Raw genomic sequence first — 15,103 nt, forward strand, 5'->3', positions numbered from 1 at the left:
TATATATTAATGATTGTGCCCATGTGATTTTGCATTAGGCACATTCAATTGAACATTAGCACCAAGATTTCTTTTTCTTTTTTTGGTGTTAATTTCACCATTTGCTGGACGACCTGATGGTAGACGTTTACTTCCTTTTGTAACTCTGGGTAATCTCCTTGCAATAGATGTTGGCTGGACTCTAATTTTTGCACCAGGCCTTTTTCGCAAAGCAACAGCTGAATTTCCAGCAGTATGTAAAAACGATTGCCACTGTCCTTCGGTTGTTATCTTCTTCAAACGAGACTCTAAAATATTCAACCCTGCAGTGGATGAGCCAAACTTTGAGTCTTTAGATTTGATTAAATCTATAATACAATGTATTGATTTATTTTTTGTCTCTTTATTTTCTATAATTTCAGAATCATTTGGTACATTATTATCTTTATGATGTGAATTATCTGGCTCATTAGTATTAGAATAATTTAGAAAATCAGTACTTTCTTTTGGTGCATCAATTTGAGAACAATTATTTACCGATAAAAATGACTGGAAGAAATCTGGTGAGATAGATACATTCCCCTGGGCTAAAATAGCAATTTCGTATCTATCTTTTGGGGTAACTGGAGGGAAACTTTTTGAAATTACATCAAAATGAATATAAACAGCGCACTGATGTTTACAGAATTTACCAAATTTACCAGAAAGGCATGAACAACAACCTCCCATAATGTTTACTTCATAAATACATGAAGAATCTTTTTCACTCTGTACACAATACTCATATTCTGATTTAGATACTATATGAACTTTTTGTATTGTACTTGCTTTTTTTATTAATGAATCTAAAAAGATTCTAGCAGTTCTATTTTTAGTGTGTCTACAATTAGCAAAAGCCATTAAGCGCCTACAATAATGATCTTCTAATACTGTGCATGTGAAATCTAATAAAGCTACGACGTTGTATGCTTTTACTCTTGAAAGAACAGTGTCTTTAAAAATTCGAACAGTAATTTCAGAATAGTTGTTTGTGTGATGACCTTTAGTTGATTCATCACGCCACGCCAAACACCATTTGTGTCTTGTTTGCCAATGTTCATTTAAATATCTTGACCAATTTGGAAATTCAGAGTTTTTAATACTATCATTAAAACATTTCTCTGAAGAATCAACTGTATCAGCATATAAAATAGATTGAAAACTCTTCATAATTATTGGTCGCTTCTCTTTCGGTATGCTATTCTTTGAGTCCCAGACCCAACGCCAAACAGCCTGACAAACATGGAAAATGCATAGTAAATGGATACTATTCGGCCAGTTGTTTTCAATTGCATTTATTTCAGCTGCAGCATTATCAGTTATAAAGATTTTTGGCCAACCAACACCACCAAAGCAATTTATACCACATTCTTTTAGTAACTGAAATCCAGTGTTATATGCTGAATATGTCTGACCTATTAATTATTTATTAAATAAGGATCTAAGCTAACTGAAATTAATTTATAGATAGATAAAATTAATTTTTAATATACCTTTTGTAATAATTATTGCTAATGGAACTGCACCTGCAGCACAAGGAGTAAGCATAAATGTTATAGAATAATTGTCTGCATCACAGGCAGATGTACTGTCTACAAATACAATGTTACTAGATGACTTTAATGAATGGGCTCGTTGCATAAGTGGGGTAATAATAACTAATGCAAATGGATCTTCCTTGAACTTAACTATAACATTTCTCTCTTTGTATACATCAATCTTTTGTATTATTTTCTAGAAAAAAAAAACATCATAAGTTATTATATCTTTAGATGCCTAATAGGATTGTATACATTTCAATTTTCAAATCAGAAAATGAAATAACTTTTTAGCTTTTTTTAAAAATAGGTCTATTAGCTTATAATTTCTAACTACAAAAAGAGAAGAAGTCAGCTTTTTTAATTGTTCAAGAAAAACAAAAACAAAAGTTGTATGAAGTTTAATGATATAAGTTTGGAAATTTGGCATTCATTTTTAATCAATCATGTTAAATTAATATACTATATAGATCCATTAGAAAACCCCCAAAGATTTGTATTAATTTATTATTTAATTGATATGTGTCTTCTTTTTTTAGTAACTATAAAGCTAACCTAACCTTTTTATAATAAAAAATCTTAAAACCATATTTTTAATACAAGACCAAAGTAAAATAATTTATATATTCACAACATTCAGACATACTCTGAAGATGGAGCATGGATAAATCCAAAATATATTGTTATAACTAATAATAAATTGTCTATGAAATCTTCAACTACTCTCTTAAATTGTTAAATACTAATGAAATATGTATAAAATTACAAAAAATTACCTCAATCAAACCTGATCCAGACCGTGGACCTAAATTTTCCAACCTCCATTCATTGTGCCAATTTTGGACAGTTCTATAAGTCGGATTAATAGATCCATTAGCCAAGACTTCCAGTGAAAAATTTTCTTTCAATTCTAAAATGCGCTCATGACAATTAATTGCATCAGTTATACCCATATTATCGTTAAAATACTCGAAAAAGGTATTTTTAAGTATTTTGTCTGCTGGTAAAAAGCGTAAAGTTTCAGCAGTGTCAATACTATGATTATGTTTATTTTTAATTCTTATTACACCATATAACCCATCCTGAAAATTAATTTTACTAAATGTATTTAATTAAATAATATGTAAGTAAAATTTTCAAACAAGTGAATTATAATTATAAGTACTTATCAAGGTGGTGACTATCTTAATAATGTATTTAAATAAGTAATAAGAAAAATATACAAATAACCAAACCTTAATATAGGGATCAACTTTTCGTGTAGAATGAGTATCTAATTTTACCATACATGTTACAGAAGCTAAACAGTTAGCATTTTTTGAGTTCCCTTTTTTATTTTCTTCTCTGGCAACTTTACGAAAGGAGCTATGCTGACATACAAACTTTTTCCTAGAAACAAATAATAAAAACTTGGGTACTAAAGATCTAAACTATAAAAAAATTATAACTCATTTAAAATCAGCATGGTATTGATAAATATTAAATTTATATTCTTGAGTCTTACTGCTCTGTAATTTTTTATTCAAAAAAAGACAAATTTGTTTAAGTATTTTACAGATTTATGATCATACACGAATAATCAAAAAATACTTATCAGTTACCTATCTACCACAATAAAAAAAAGTATTATCAAAAAAGTATGTACAAAAAACTTATGTTAATTAGGTATTTTTAGATTTATCATCTTTTTTTAATCAGAAATTGTAAAATCTTTATAAAGTTATAAAGATATTATAAAACTAAATAAAACTATTTTCAAAATATTTTTACCTAATCCATTAGGTGTATAAACTTGTAATCAATAAATAGGTATATTCAAACTAAAAAAAATTAACTTTTTTATTTAAAATCAAATACCTAGGTATACTTATTTTAAAGTAATGATACATATCATTTTTAAAAACTAAAAGTGCAAGAAACATAATAATATCAAATAAGTTATTGATTAAAATCTATAGCTTAAAATTATTAAATTAAAATTTCAAACTTACCTACTAATCAAATTGTATGTGGGTACCAAACTATTTAAATTGGTAGTTATTAACACAAATGGTTTTTTAAATAAATATAAGCTAAGCATGATTATTTTTTTTACATATTTTGTAATAGACAATATATTTAAGTATTTTATAAGAAAAGAGAATGCCATTAGTTCATTAAAAAAAAAAAATAGGCCATTGAGAATTGTTAAATTAAATTAAAAACTCAATTAAAAGAGTACCTGATATTTAGACTTATTATTATTGATTTTGTTCACTGTACAAAATTATTATTCTAAAAACAATGATAAAGAATAATCTATTTTAACTTCCAAAATGTAATAATCATATTAATATGGTTATCCTAAATGTACAATATTATTACTGAGTTACTGGCCTATATAATTTGTCCTTCATTTAATTGTAGACAATATTATATCATATTACAATAATAATCATTGATAAGTGTTACTGAAAAAAAGATTTTACTGAATTCATGCCAATATTACAATATCAAAAAATCCAATATTAAAAATTTTAATTACATTTAAATAAACAATGTAAATATATATAATATATATTGTATGCACTTTTATATTGATACATTTTAGTTTGGCAGGCATAATGACAGGATAGCAGTGGATGGATCACCTCATAATATTGCCTTACTAAAAATATATTACATTTATATTTATATTTTCTTAATAATTTAAACTCAACCAAATTAATAATTCATTATTATTAAATCATACAAATTAAGTGTTAAATTCAAAGACTGACTTAGGTATATTAATTGTAAATTATACAATACCTAATGTCCCATGTCCTAGAATTATATTTTATGAACATTTGTGAGTATTTACCACTTTTACATAAATGTAATATATTCTCTGATTAGTATAATGTACCTATAATATTATACTTACGAACAATTCATTTTTTTCCCACATGGTCGAGAAGATCTAGCATTCCATTTAATATTATTTAATTTTCCAAATTCAGAAACCCACAAATTACAATCTTCTATAGTTTTAATGTTTGATCGAATAACATATTCATAACATTCTAGTTCAGTTACTATTTTGTTAATGAACGACTTAGGCAAATGGAGATTCATTTTGTAAATTATAATGGTAATTTTTTATAATTAAANATTTTATTGGTATTTATAGAAAAAAAAACTAAGAAAATTGAAAATTGACAATGTCCGTAAACATCTCAAAAAGAGTCAAATTATTTTCAAAATTTTACCGTGTATAGAAAATGCAAATATAAACAACCTGTGAAAATTTCATATATCTACGGCCATTTGTTTTAGAGTTACACCAAAAACAAAATCGATTTTGTTAAAAATCCATTTTGCGTAAAAAGTCCCGTTTTTCCTTAATTTTTCTTTTGTTTTTCACGTCGCTTTTGAAAACTACTGGGAAATTTTTACTTTTGACCCCCCAAAGTACCAACTAGATTCACTTTCCAATCAGAACAGTTGCTGTTGAAGAAAATCGAAGCAGTTTTACTGTCCTAAAAGGTGATGACAGACACAAAAAAAAAAAATAAATAAATAAAAAAATAAAAAAACACACATCATTGTAAAATCAATACATTCATCGTTCCACTCAGAATCTAAAATTTTAATGCTGTGCAAAATGTTTACCGTAAACCGTAACTAATTCTCAATGAACAATTAAATTTAAATTACTAGCACCAAAACAATTTTTTTTGATTAAAAATAAAATGTGGGGTTACTTCATTATTATTACAATGTTCAAATACATCTCGCCCATCTCGGTAAAATGTGCGTAAATTTACTTTTACCAGAAAAAATTTGCGGGTACTTTTACTGAAATCACTTATTCATGTTTTGGCAAGGGTTAAGGATTTAAATTTTAAAGTTCTATGTATCTACAATTATAATTATAATAATAATACCTTGATTGAGATGGAGATAAAAAGTATTTTTGTGGTGAATTATTTACATTTTCTTCTGCAGGGCTACAATAATTATAATTACAATTAAAAAAATAAAACACAATGTACATAAATATTTTATTATTTTGATAAAAAAAAAGTTAAATTGTTTATATTAATATTGCTAACAAATCAATTATTTAATTAAACAGTAATTAAATAAAAAAGTTGACGCTACTACATATATTAAAAATTACAATAAAACAATATTGATGTACAAAAACAATGCGTAATCCCCATAAACACTTACTTTTGGGGTTTATTGTATCGATTTAATATATAATATTCATACTTACTTTATTTGTTTGCATCGTCGTAGTGCAAGGGAACTCGTTATTTTTTTTTTAGATGATCGTTTCCGTTTTTGTTTGTTTTCTTTATTTGCCATTGTCAAGAGAAATGGAAAATAATTATTCAAAAAAAAATTCACAAAAACAATTTGAACAGGACGACACGAAAATCATAAAGAAATAATGTGATCATATCCAATTACTCAGGAGGAATGATTGTCACGGGTGTGTAGTAAATCGAAAATAAATTGAATACTTATTTGTGTACAAATTATTGAAAATACAGCTATTAGTAGGAAGTGTATATATTATTACTTCCGTTATCATAATTCGTAATAAGTCTAGGACTAGGGACTTCTAGGAGTTTGCAGGTTTCTCAATAATTATTCAAAACGTAGCTAAGAAACGGGAATTAGTTTCATAGCAATACGAATGTCGAATTTATAATCAAAATGTACCAAGTTGAATACTTGACATATTTGACCAATTTCTATAATAAAAACTAAAATAATTCTTATTACATTATATGGAGGTCATTACTCTTTAGCTTATAATATTAATAATAATGATATTGTCTATATTGACTATATTAGGCCAGTCTTTTCCTGGAAGCGTCCGATAACCATCGACCAACCGTCACCGCGCGATAGTTGTAGTAGAAATTCAGTTTTTGGAGTAGTGGGAGAAAATCGAGGCTGACGTCGCGACGGTAGGCAGGTGGCAGCACAGTACAGCAATGAAAAATTAAATTGAACAGCGTAAACATGTTTACGGAAAACAAACAAAACATCATTAAAAAACGGTTTTAGAGCAAAAATACCTATTATGAGGTTTGTAGAATACAATATTTCGGAGACGACCTCATCGGGATTTTGTTCTATTTTAAATATACAGCTCGTTATAAAAGGCACAAAAACCTGTTTTTTTACATTTTTTAAACAACTGTAACTTTTATAATAGTTCATATTTCAAAAAACACCGATGAGGTTGTCTCTTAAATATTGTGCTCTATAAATTTCATAATAGGTATTTTTGCTCTAAAACCATTTTTTAATAGCATTTCGTTTGTTTTTCGCAGACCTGTTTTTACCACTAAATATTACGGGTGCGACGTCCTCTTAAGAGGACGCCACACCGAAAGCGAAACGTATACAACGGCCGAGAGAATGCGCTGTTAAGTGTTTTCGTGATCCGCAAGCACGCGACGTTTAAGCCACGCCCACTACACATTGTCGACTGTCGGCCGACGATTGTGCTCATTCGGGAGCGATGTTTATTATTTTCTCGACCTCCGTCTATGACGGATCGTGTAAAATAATATACAATNTTTGATAATAATTATTATTCAATAAAACCGCGCAAATTTGAATCAGCCAATCAGAGAACAGCGGTCGTGTAGCAATGTACAGTATGTTAATATGCCTCCCGGATGGGTGACCACCCAGGTTCATATCAGTTAAAAACGTCACACATTCATGCGTTTGCTACCTACCGTAACAACCCTAACAATCGTAAAAAAACCTACTTTCCCCACCTTACCCCTACCACAGTTCATTAGCCCTACAACAGCTAATGGCCTTAGTCACCGGGCTTAATTTCAATAAAAAAAAATTTTTATGTTTCAATTGATTACATCGATGGTCAATAAATTAAATTTGTGTTTATTTGAATTTCCGTATTTGCTGTTAAACCTGAAGTAATGTATGATAGTTACAAAATAATTATAGGCATAACTTAATATACTTTTTTTTTATATAAGTTTAACATGAGCACTATAAATTGTTGTTTTCGAGAAATATTTTTGAAAATTTAAATATTTTTTGTGAATATAAATTGTATTTGATTCGTACAATAGTATTAATGTACAATAAGTAAATTGTTAAGTGACTTTTTAATACATAATTTGTATTTCAATGTTCAATTGCATTGTATTTATTCTTCCTGTAACTAAACGATTATATTTTTACATTGTTCATGTGTTTCTCAGAAATCAAATGCCACAATATTATTCATGTATTAATGATTAAGGGTGCTGTATGTCTACAATATTGTTGAAACACGCACTTTGTGCACTTTGAACAGCAGTGAAACTATGGCCTCGCTGGTGCGGTTGATTGTTTGGACAAGGAATGTAATTTCTACCTCCTTGAGGCCAACCTGCGATCGGTGAGACCGATGTTTCCGCCATCTTGCCAGACAAACAGATTGTGATTTTTTCGCGGTTGTACCACACTATTGTTATTTCCGTAGCAAATAATCGTCAGTACATTACACATGTACCTACAGGGTGTAACAGAAAGTACTGACTAATGCAATACCTTTTTGTATAATCAATATTTTGAATTTTATTATATTTATAATTTAAAGTCACTTTGCATTACATGTATAATACAAAAAAATTTTTTTATTTGTTTATACTGAATTTTTTAAGAGGTTGTGCTTAGGCAGTTACTTCGTTCGTTGCGGTAGCAGTGGCCGGCTAATACTTCGTACGCCTCTGCACTACACCCACCGACCATCGCGGCACAACATCTCACGTAGTTAAGAATTGAATATGACATCACAGGGAAGGTTTTACACATACATTAAGTAATATAAAATTAAAGAATAATAAGTTATTGTTTATATTAATAATTAAATCAACGTTTAAATTGTATGCCTATTTACAAATACATTTTGTGCGGCATTGCCGGCCGCGAATTTAGAGCTGCCTGTAACCTGATCTTTTTGTTCGTCAAATTATATTTGGGCACTGGGTTTGATATTGGTGTGTAGATATAAATTGTTCCGAGAAGAAGAATCGCATGTAAACAGGGCCGGACTGGGCAGGCGGGATACATGGAGTTTCCCGGTGAGTCACTTGTACTCATAGGGACGTTTTTTTTTTGACACAACACGTATACCAAAATGTTCTATGTACATGTGAAATTAATTTATATGGCAAAACAACGACTCCCGGGTCAGCTACTAAAGTATAAGAACAACGGTGATAACGTGAAAAATTACAGTTTAATAATTATCAATATAAATGATCGGTGATTCGCGCCTGGCAGTTATAATACAAAAAAAGTATGGGATGGGCGTTTTGTGCCTCTAAGAATATATAAAAAGGAAGGAGAACAGATAATATGTTGTGTGTGTGTGTGTTCGTGCGTGTGTGTGTATAAATCGACATTATATTGCAAAATAACTTACAGGGGTCTGATACTTTATGACATGTAAACTGCCTTAATATACAATAACAATAATAATATTTTAATTATTTCCAGTGTCTTGTGTTTTGTTATTAATTCTTTGCATGCCACATGTGCGACGTAGTACTCATTTATTTATCATCTATTTATCATATTATGCATAAATCTGGACAGTGCGACCTATACAGATGTATGCATATGATTTTTAGAAATTGATAGAAAGTATAATATGTAGGGATTCCGAAACCTGACATGGAAATTCATTGGAATGGAGTACTAATTTTAAGAATAAAAAAAAAATGGAAAAAAACATTTTAGATGGGTGGCGCTGTGGACATATACAAAGGTCTGTAGCACATCATCGACTCATCGACCAATTCGACCGATTAGTTGACAACTCGCTTTGTCGACATATATTACAATACTAATGGTATTATAATATGTACACATTTCAAAATTATTTAAACTGATTATTTTTTACTTTTGGTTTTTTTTTTTTAAAAATTATGAACACTAAAACCTAAAGACACAAAAGTAAATTATTTGTAAAATAAATATTATAAACAAACTTATAAACTGATTTAATCTCTTGATTAAATTGATTTTCTGAATTTATTGTTTATTGATTAATCGCTATTATATAGCCTGCATTGAATAGCATTAATTCTGTAATTGAAGTACCTATATTAATTATTTTTCATAAACTATTGAATTTCCTACCTAATTTACAACATTTATGAAGTTTACTCACACAATATTTATAGGTTACATTGTCAGTACTACCTAGAGTAATTTTTGTGTGATTTATTGTTTTATCAACTTTTTATTATTCACGGCACGTATCCTAAATATTAATTATATCCCAGCATTGTTTTTTTTTACTGAAAGTACATTCAACTATTTTGCTTAAAAATTGTCATTTTTCATCATGAGTTGTAATAAAAAAACACACACAGTTACAATATAATAGATTAAATGTGGTCTTTAATTACAACTATACCTCACTCCACTTTCATATGAGAAACAAAAATTACTTCATTTATTTATCGCAGTGTAAAGTACCTTCGAGTTTAAAAGGATCGAAGAATCAAAACCGTAAACAAATAATCTCGATATCCGGTGTGCGTGAATACAGCGCAGCAAACGAATTGCGTCCCAAGATCTCTTTTTGATACGAATTGCGTCCCGATAATATTTAACAACTATACTAATTGCGTCAGATATAAATACATTATTTTCCTTCCCATTTTATACAGACGTAGGACTGTCAATAGCAACATTAAATATTATATTGCTAAAGGTAGGTTAAAAATATTGTTTTTTATCGTTTCGTAATTAAGTACATCAAAAATATGGTTTTCGTCGTTAAATAAAAAAATAAAAATTAATAAAATTAATAATGATAAAAAAATTTCAAAAAATATAAGTTACATGTTTTTTTGAAACACTTCCAACGTTGTATATCATTTTTCAATAGTTTATGAAAACAAAATTTAAAATCGTTTATAAAAATCAATGTTTTATTTTTTTCACTTATCATAACGTCACTTGCAATTAAACTCATATTTTTAAATAAAAATAGAACAGCGCACAATTGTCAACGAAACGGAATCGAAAGCCATACTAACCGATTACATTTATTTCCGAAATACTCATATAGTCGTGTCGATTATTGATCGAGATTATCAAAGGTATATTCTGATATCAGATAATCGGGACGCAATAAGTATGTCACAAATCGCAATTTTTATTTCTGGGACGCAATTCATATGCAGCAGAATACAGAACACGACGAAACATTTCTTATAAATTATTATAATGGATTACTATACAATTTGATAACAATGTTGCTTGCACCGCGCGCTCCGCGAAAGCACTCCCCGGCGTAGTCCTAACCTGGAGTTCTGTCATTTGCATATTTTTCTTGGTTCCTCCTAGAACATCCAAATTAAAGATACAAATAATATGTTTCACACTTCTCTGATGTCATCATACAAGAAATTTTATTTTGCTATTTTTTGCATTTAGTTATTAGAATACAATATGTAATAGTCATAACATATTTTCACAATATTATCGAATGAATAAATTAATTTTCAATTTTACTCATAAATTTAAGCCCGCAGTAATATGAGCAGTAATATAAAATGTTTCTTTATGAACCGTAATATATTAATAAAATAATCCCATATCTCATCCAAACTTCAACAGGCATATCAGCGCCTATCCTCAATAAAAAATCTTCAATACAGAAAAAATGCTCTCTTCTTATATACAAGCAAATCTTACGTCCAATACTCACTTACACATGTCCGGTCTGGGGGAAATGCGCGACCACTCACATCAGAAAAATTCAAATTTTTCAAAATAAAGTGCTACGTATTATTGCAAACGCACCTTGGTTTATAAGGAACGTAAACCTACATAAAGATTCAGGTCCAGGAAATCGTAGACCACATAAAAACGTCTTCAAAAAACTTCCATACCTCTCTGCTCAACTCCTCTGGCTCACTTCACTATAACCTCCACGTACATCCGCCTCAACGTAGATTAAAACGTGGACGTCCGCATGACCTTCTGGTTTAACAACTATACACAATATACATTAGCTAATATATAAGCTTAACTTGTATATATTATTCTATATTATTTTATATTATGTTATATTATACCTTTATTATTAATTATTATTGTATCAGTCACTGTTACTTAATTATAGTCAGCTACGACTCAGCGTAACTACCACCAATTTTATTATTATATTATTATATTCAATATTGTACATACAGTATATATTAGTTAGTAATTTTATCTTACTAATTATTCTATTTTTATTATTCTAATTAATTATCATGTTAAAACTGTTAAAAATTGTACCATCGTAATCATCAATAGATATAGATAGCCAAGGCTAGGAACATCTTATTTAAAATAAAAAATAAATAAATAAAATAAAATAAAATAATAATCTGTTTTATTATTCAAATATAATGTTTTAGGTTTTTGTTTTAACAGCAATAATAATAATAATACAAATATATTTACAACAATAATATAGGTACAATACATTTTAGGTTATTTAATAACTTAACAATATTACAGTAATAACAAATAAGATATTTTGGCTCCGAAACTTGGCTGTTAAATTCTACAATATGATAATAAAAATACTACGCTTAACAATATTACCTGCAATGTGTTTAATTTATACTACCAAAAAATGAGCAATATATAATCTTCAAATTGTGCGAAGATCATTTCTTTGGTAAACGGTCACTTTGTACTGTCCATTGTTTAAAATGCATAACGCGAACACTTTGTACTATTATGTACATAAAGTATTTATTGTAAATATATGTAGTTAGTATATACATGTAGTCGCAGTTACAAGTACAGTGTACAGTATAAATTGATATGTCAAAATATTACACATAAAAATATTAAAAAAAATATTAGAAAAGAAATCTTTAAAAACTACATGTATAATATATATGGAATTTAAAAATTCAATATTTGTTATTTCCTTTCTTTGATGCTGATATTAGTGGTAATAACAATAACCCACGGTACCCTCCTTCTATTTGGAATGTAAGATGTCAAACAATATCTAATTCTCATCGAACTAATAATTTTATCGAAGGGTGGAATAGTTTGTTCAATAAATTAGTAGGAACAACAAATCCGAGTTTTTGAACAGTTTTGCGGGCAATACAATTGGACGAATGTGACAATAGACTTGATAAAAGACAAAAATCCTATACTTCAGGCAATAGTAAACTATTTAATTTATGTAACCAGCATTAAAGAAAGGAAATAACAAATATCGAATTTTCAAATTCCATATATTATCTATGTAGTTTTTAAAGATTTCTTTTCCAATATTTTTTTTTATATTTTTATTTGTAATATTTTGACATATCAATTTATACGGTACACTGTACTTGTAACTGTGATTACATGTATATACTAAGTACTAACTACATATATTTACAATATATACTTTATGCACATAATAGTACAAAGTGTCCGCGTTTCGCACTTTCAATGCTTGACCGTACAAAGTGACCTAGAACCCATTTCTTTTTCTATTACATTTTTCTAAAAATAAAATAAATGTCAGGTTTCTTTAATATAGGTCCATTATAGTTAGGTATGTCTCGTTTGTAATATTTTGTTATAATTTTGCTTCTAAATACATACATAATTAGTCTATATGCTACTTGTACAAATATAAATATTATTACAAATTCGTAACAAATTGTATATTTTCTAGATAATTAATTTTGTAGCAAATATGCTAGTGTAAAAAAATCTCGAAACTTCCATATAAATAAATCGTGATACAAAATATGACACACGTAAACAATTCATGAGTTTCACAATTATTATTATTTTCAGAATCGTTTATAATAATTAACGTATTAGTTTTAAAATTAAATATGTTATTAATAAAGGACATGTACGTTATGATTAAAAAAACAGATAAATATTGAAAGCATTTTCTTTAATATTGTAACAATATAGGGCAAGCGGTCCTTTATATTCTCTAAGCGATTCTCGCTATCACCAATGGGTGACGTTGGACAACCCTTTCTAGCCATTGTGTAGTAACCGTTGATGGGGCGGGGAGTTGACATAATGACAAAATATTTGTACTGGCTGTGCAACTGATCATATCTATCGATTCAGTAAAGCTTCATTTTAATAGTTATAGCATCGCGGTGCAAAATAATTCGGATGTTTTCAACGATAGTGCATTATAATATTATTACACTATAGTTATAAAGCGTACGATAGCATAGTTTTACGCTACTTTTAGTCATTGCTTGAAAACAAAAAGAAGGGAAGAGGTTTTTTTTTTTGTACAATATATTTTAAACATTTTTATGATTTGTTATTTAACTTTAACCATTATTTCCTTTTATACATCTATATGTGAATATTATGTACCTAATATTAATTTGATAGGTATAAATCAATCCAATAAAACTGTTTTTAATTTTAATATAGATATTGAATACCTTTATAAAATAATATCGATTATAATTGCCGCCCCTACAATAAACTGAAACGCTTACCACACAGCTCAACAAGGGACACTTGCCAACTCTCCCTTAAATATGGCATTGTATACCTACGAAGTGTTGTGCACAGGACATCGAAATCTACTCGTCTACCTTTTTATTATATATTATCAAAATAAAACATTTATTTTTAATAAAATAGCATATAAATATATAATGTCATCCATTAATGAATACATAGTTATTTACACAATAAACCTTCTTCAGGTTCAAAAATAAAAATAAATTAATAAAAAAAGTACCTATTTTAGGGCAATTTCAATATGGTTATCAGTAAGTAGAAGTTGAATGTTGATGCATCCATAGCGTCTAACATTACAGATGTCATCTTTTTAAAAACTTTCTTCATAATAAGACATATTTTCAAAATCACCCGGACAGGCCCATGAAGTGTATTTGAGCCTTACCAAATAAAATATAATTAATTTGTATCAAACGTTACAATATATTATAATATTTTTATATATTATGTTATTATTTTGATTCTGACCATTCTCCGATTTTGGCGTGTTTTACTTATGGACTATACGGTTATTATGAACTAAATCAAATTAGATTTGTTTACTAACCCCGTTTAAAATTACCATAAATTATTCTGACATTGTGCATCTTAATCGTTTTTTAAAAATAATTGTAATTTTAAATAAAAATATAGAATTTCAAATTTAGTGATTTAAAATACCGGGTTACCAAAGTTCCTATGAGTAATAAAAACATCATATAACACCTGAGAAAGGTTAGGACCAAAACGTCCGATCTTAATAATAGGCTGGGACTAAACGTCCTTGGACTCGTTTTTTTGAGTGAGACAAAACGGCGGGAGCGAATTCGTTGCTCCACCATAAATTTAAAAAGTCACGGCTCTGCCGTGGAATTTAATGTGGTCCAAAATTAAAATTGAAGACCCGACGACGGAAACGATTACGAATATGTAAATAAAAATGTACAAATGATGTTTAGTTTGGATTAAATACATATTTTCATATTACCCATTAGATTTTTTTTTGGTATTAATATTTTTACTATTTCTTA

The 15,103-nt window shown here is 28.4% G+C and overlaps 1 protein-coding gene across 1 annotated transcript; it reads right to left on the minus strand.

Moving 5' to 3' along the window:
- Window positions 1-6: 6 nt before the first annotated feature.
- On the minus strand, window positions 7-2,915 carry LOC111041051. Its single transcript, XM_022325203.1, has 4 exons — window positions 2,792-2,915; window positions 2,333-2,638; window positions 1,512-1,752; window positions 7-1,433 (listed from the first exon to the last, which is right to left on the minus strand). Exons 1-4 carry the CDS (start codon window positions 2,840-2,842, stop codon window positions 7-9), a joined length of 2,025 nt encoding a protein of 674 aa, XP_022180895.1. The 5' UTR covers window positions 2,843-2,915.
- Window positions 2,916-15,103: the final 12,188 nt, after the last annotated feature.

Source organism: Myzus persicae, unplaced genomic scaffold, assembly GCF_001856785.1.
Source record: "Myzus persicae strain clone G006 unplaced genomic scaffold, MPER_G0061.0, whole genome shotgun sequence".
NCBI lineage: Eukaryota > Metazoa > Arthropoda > Insecta > Hemiptera > Aphididae > Myzus > Myzus persicae.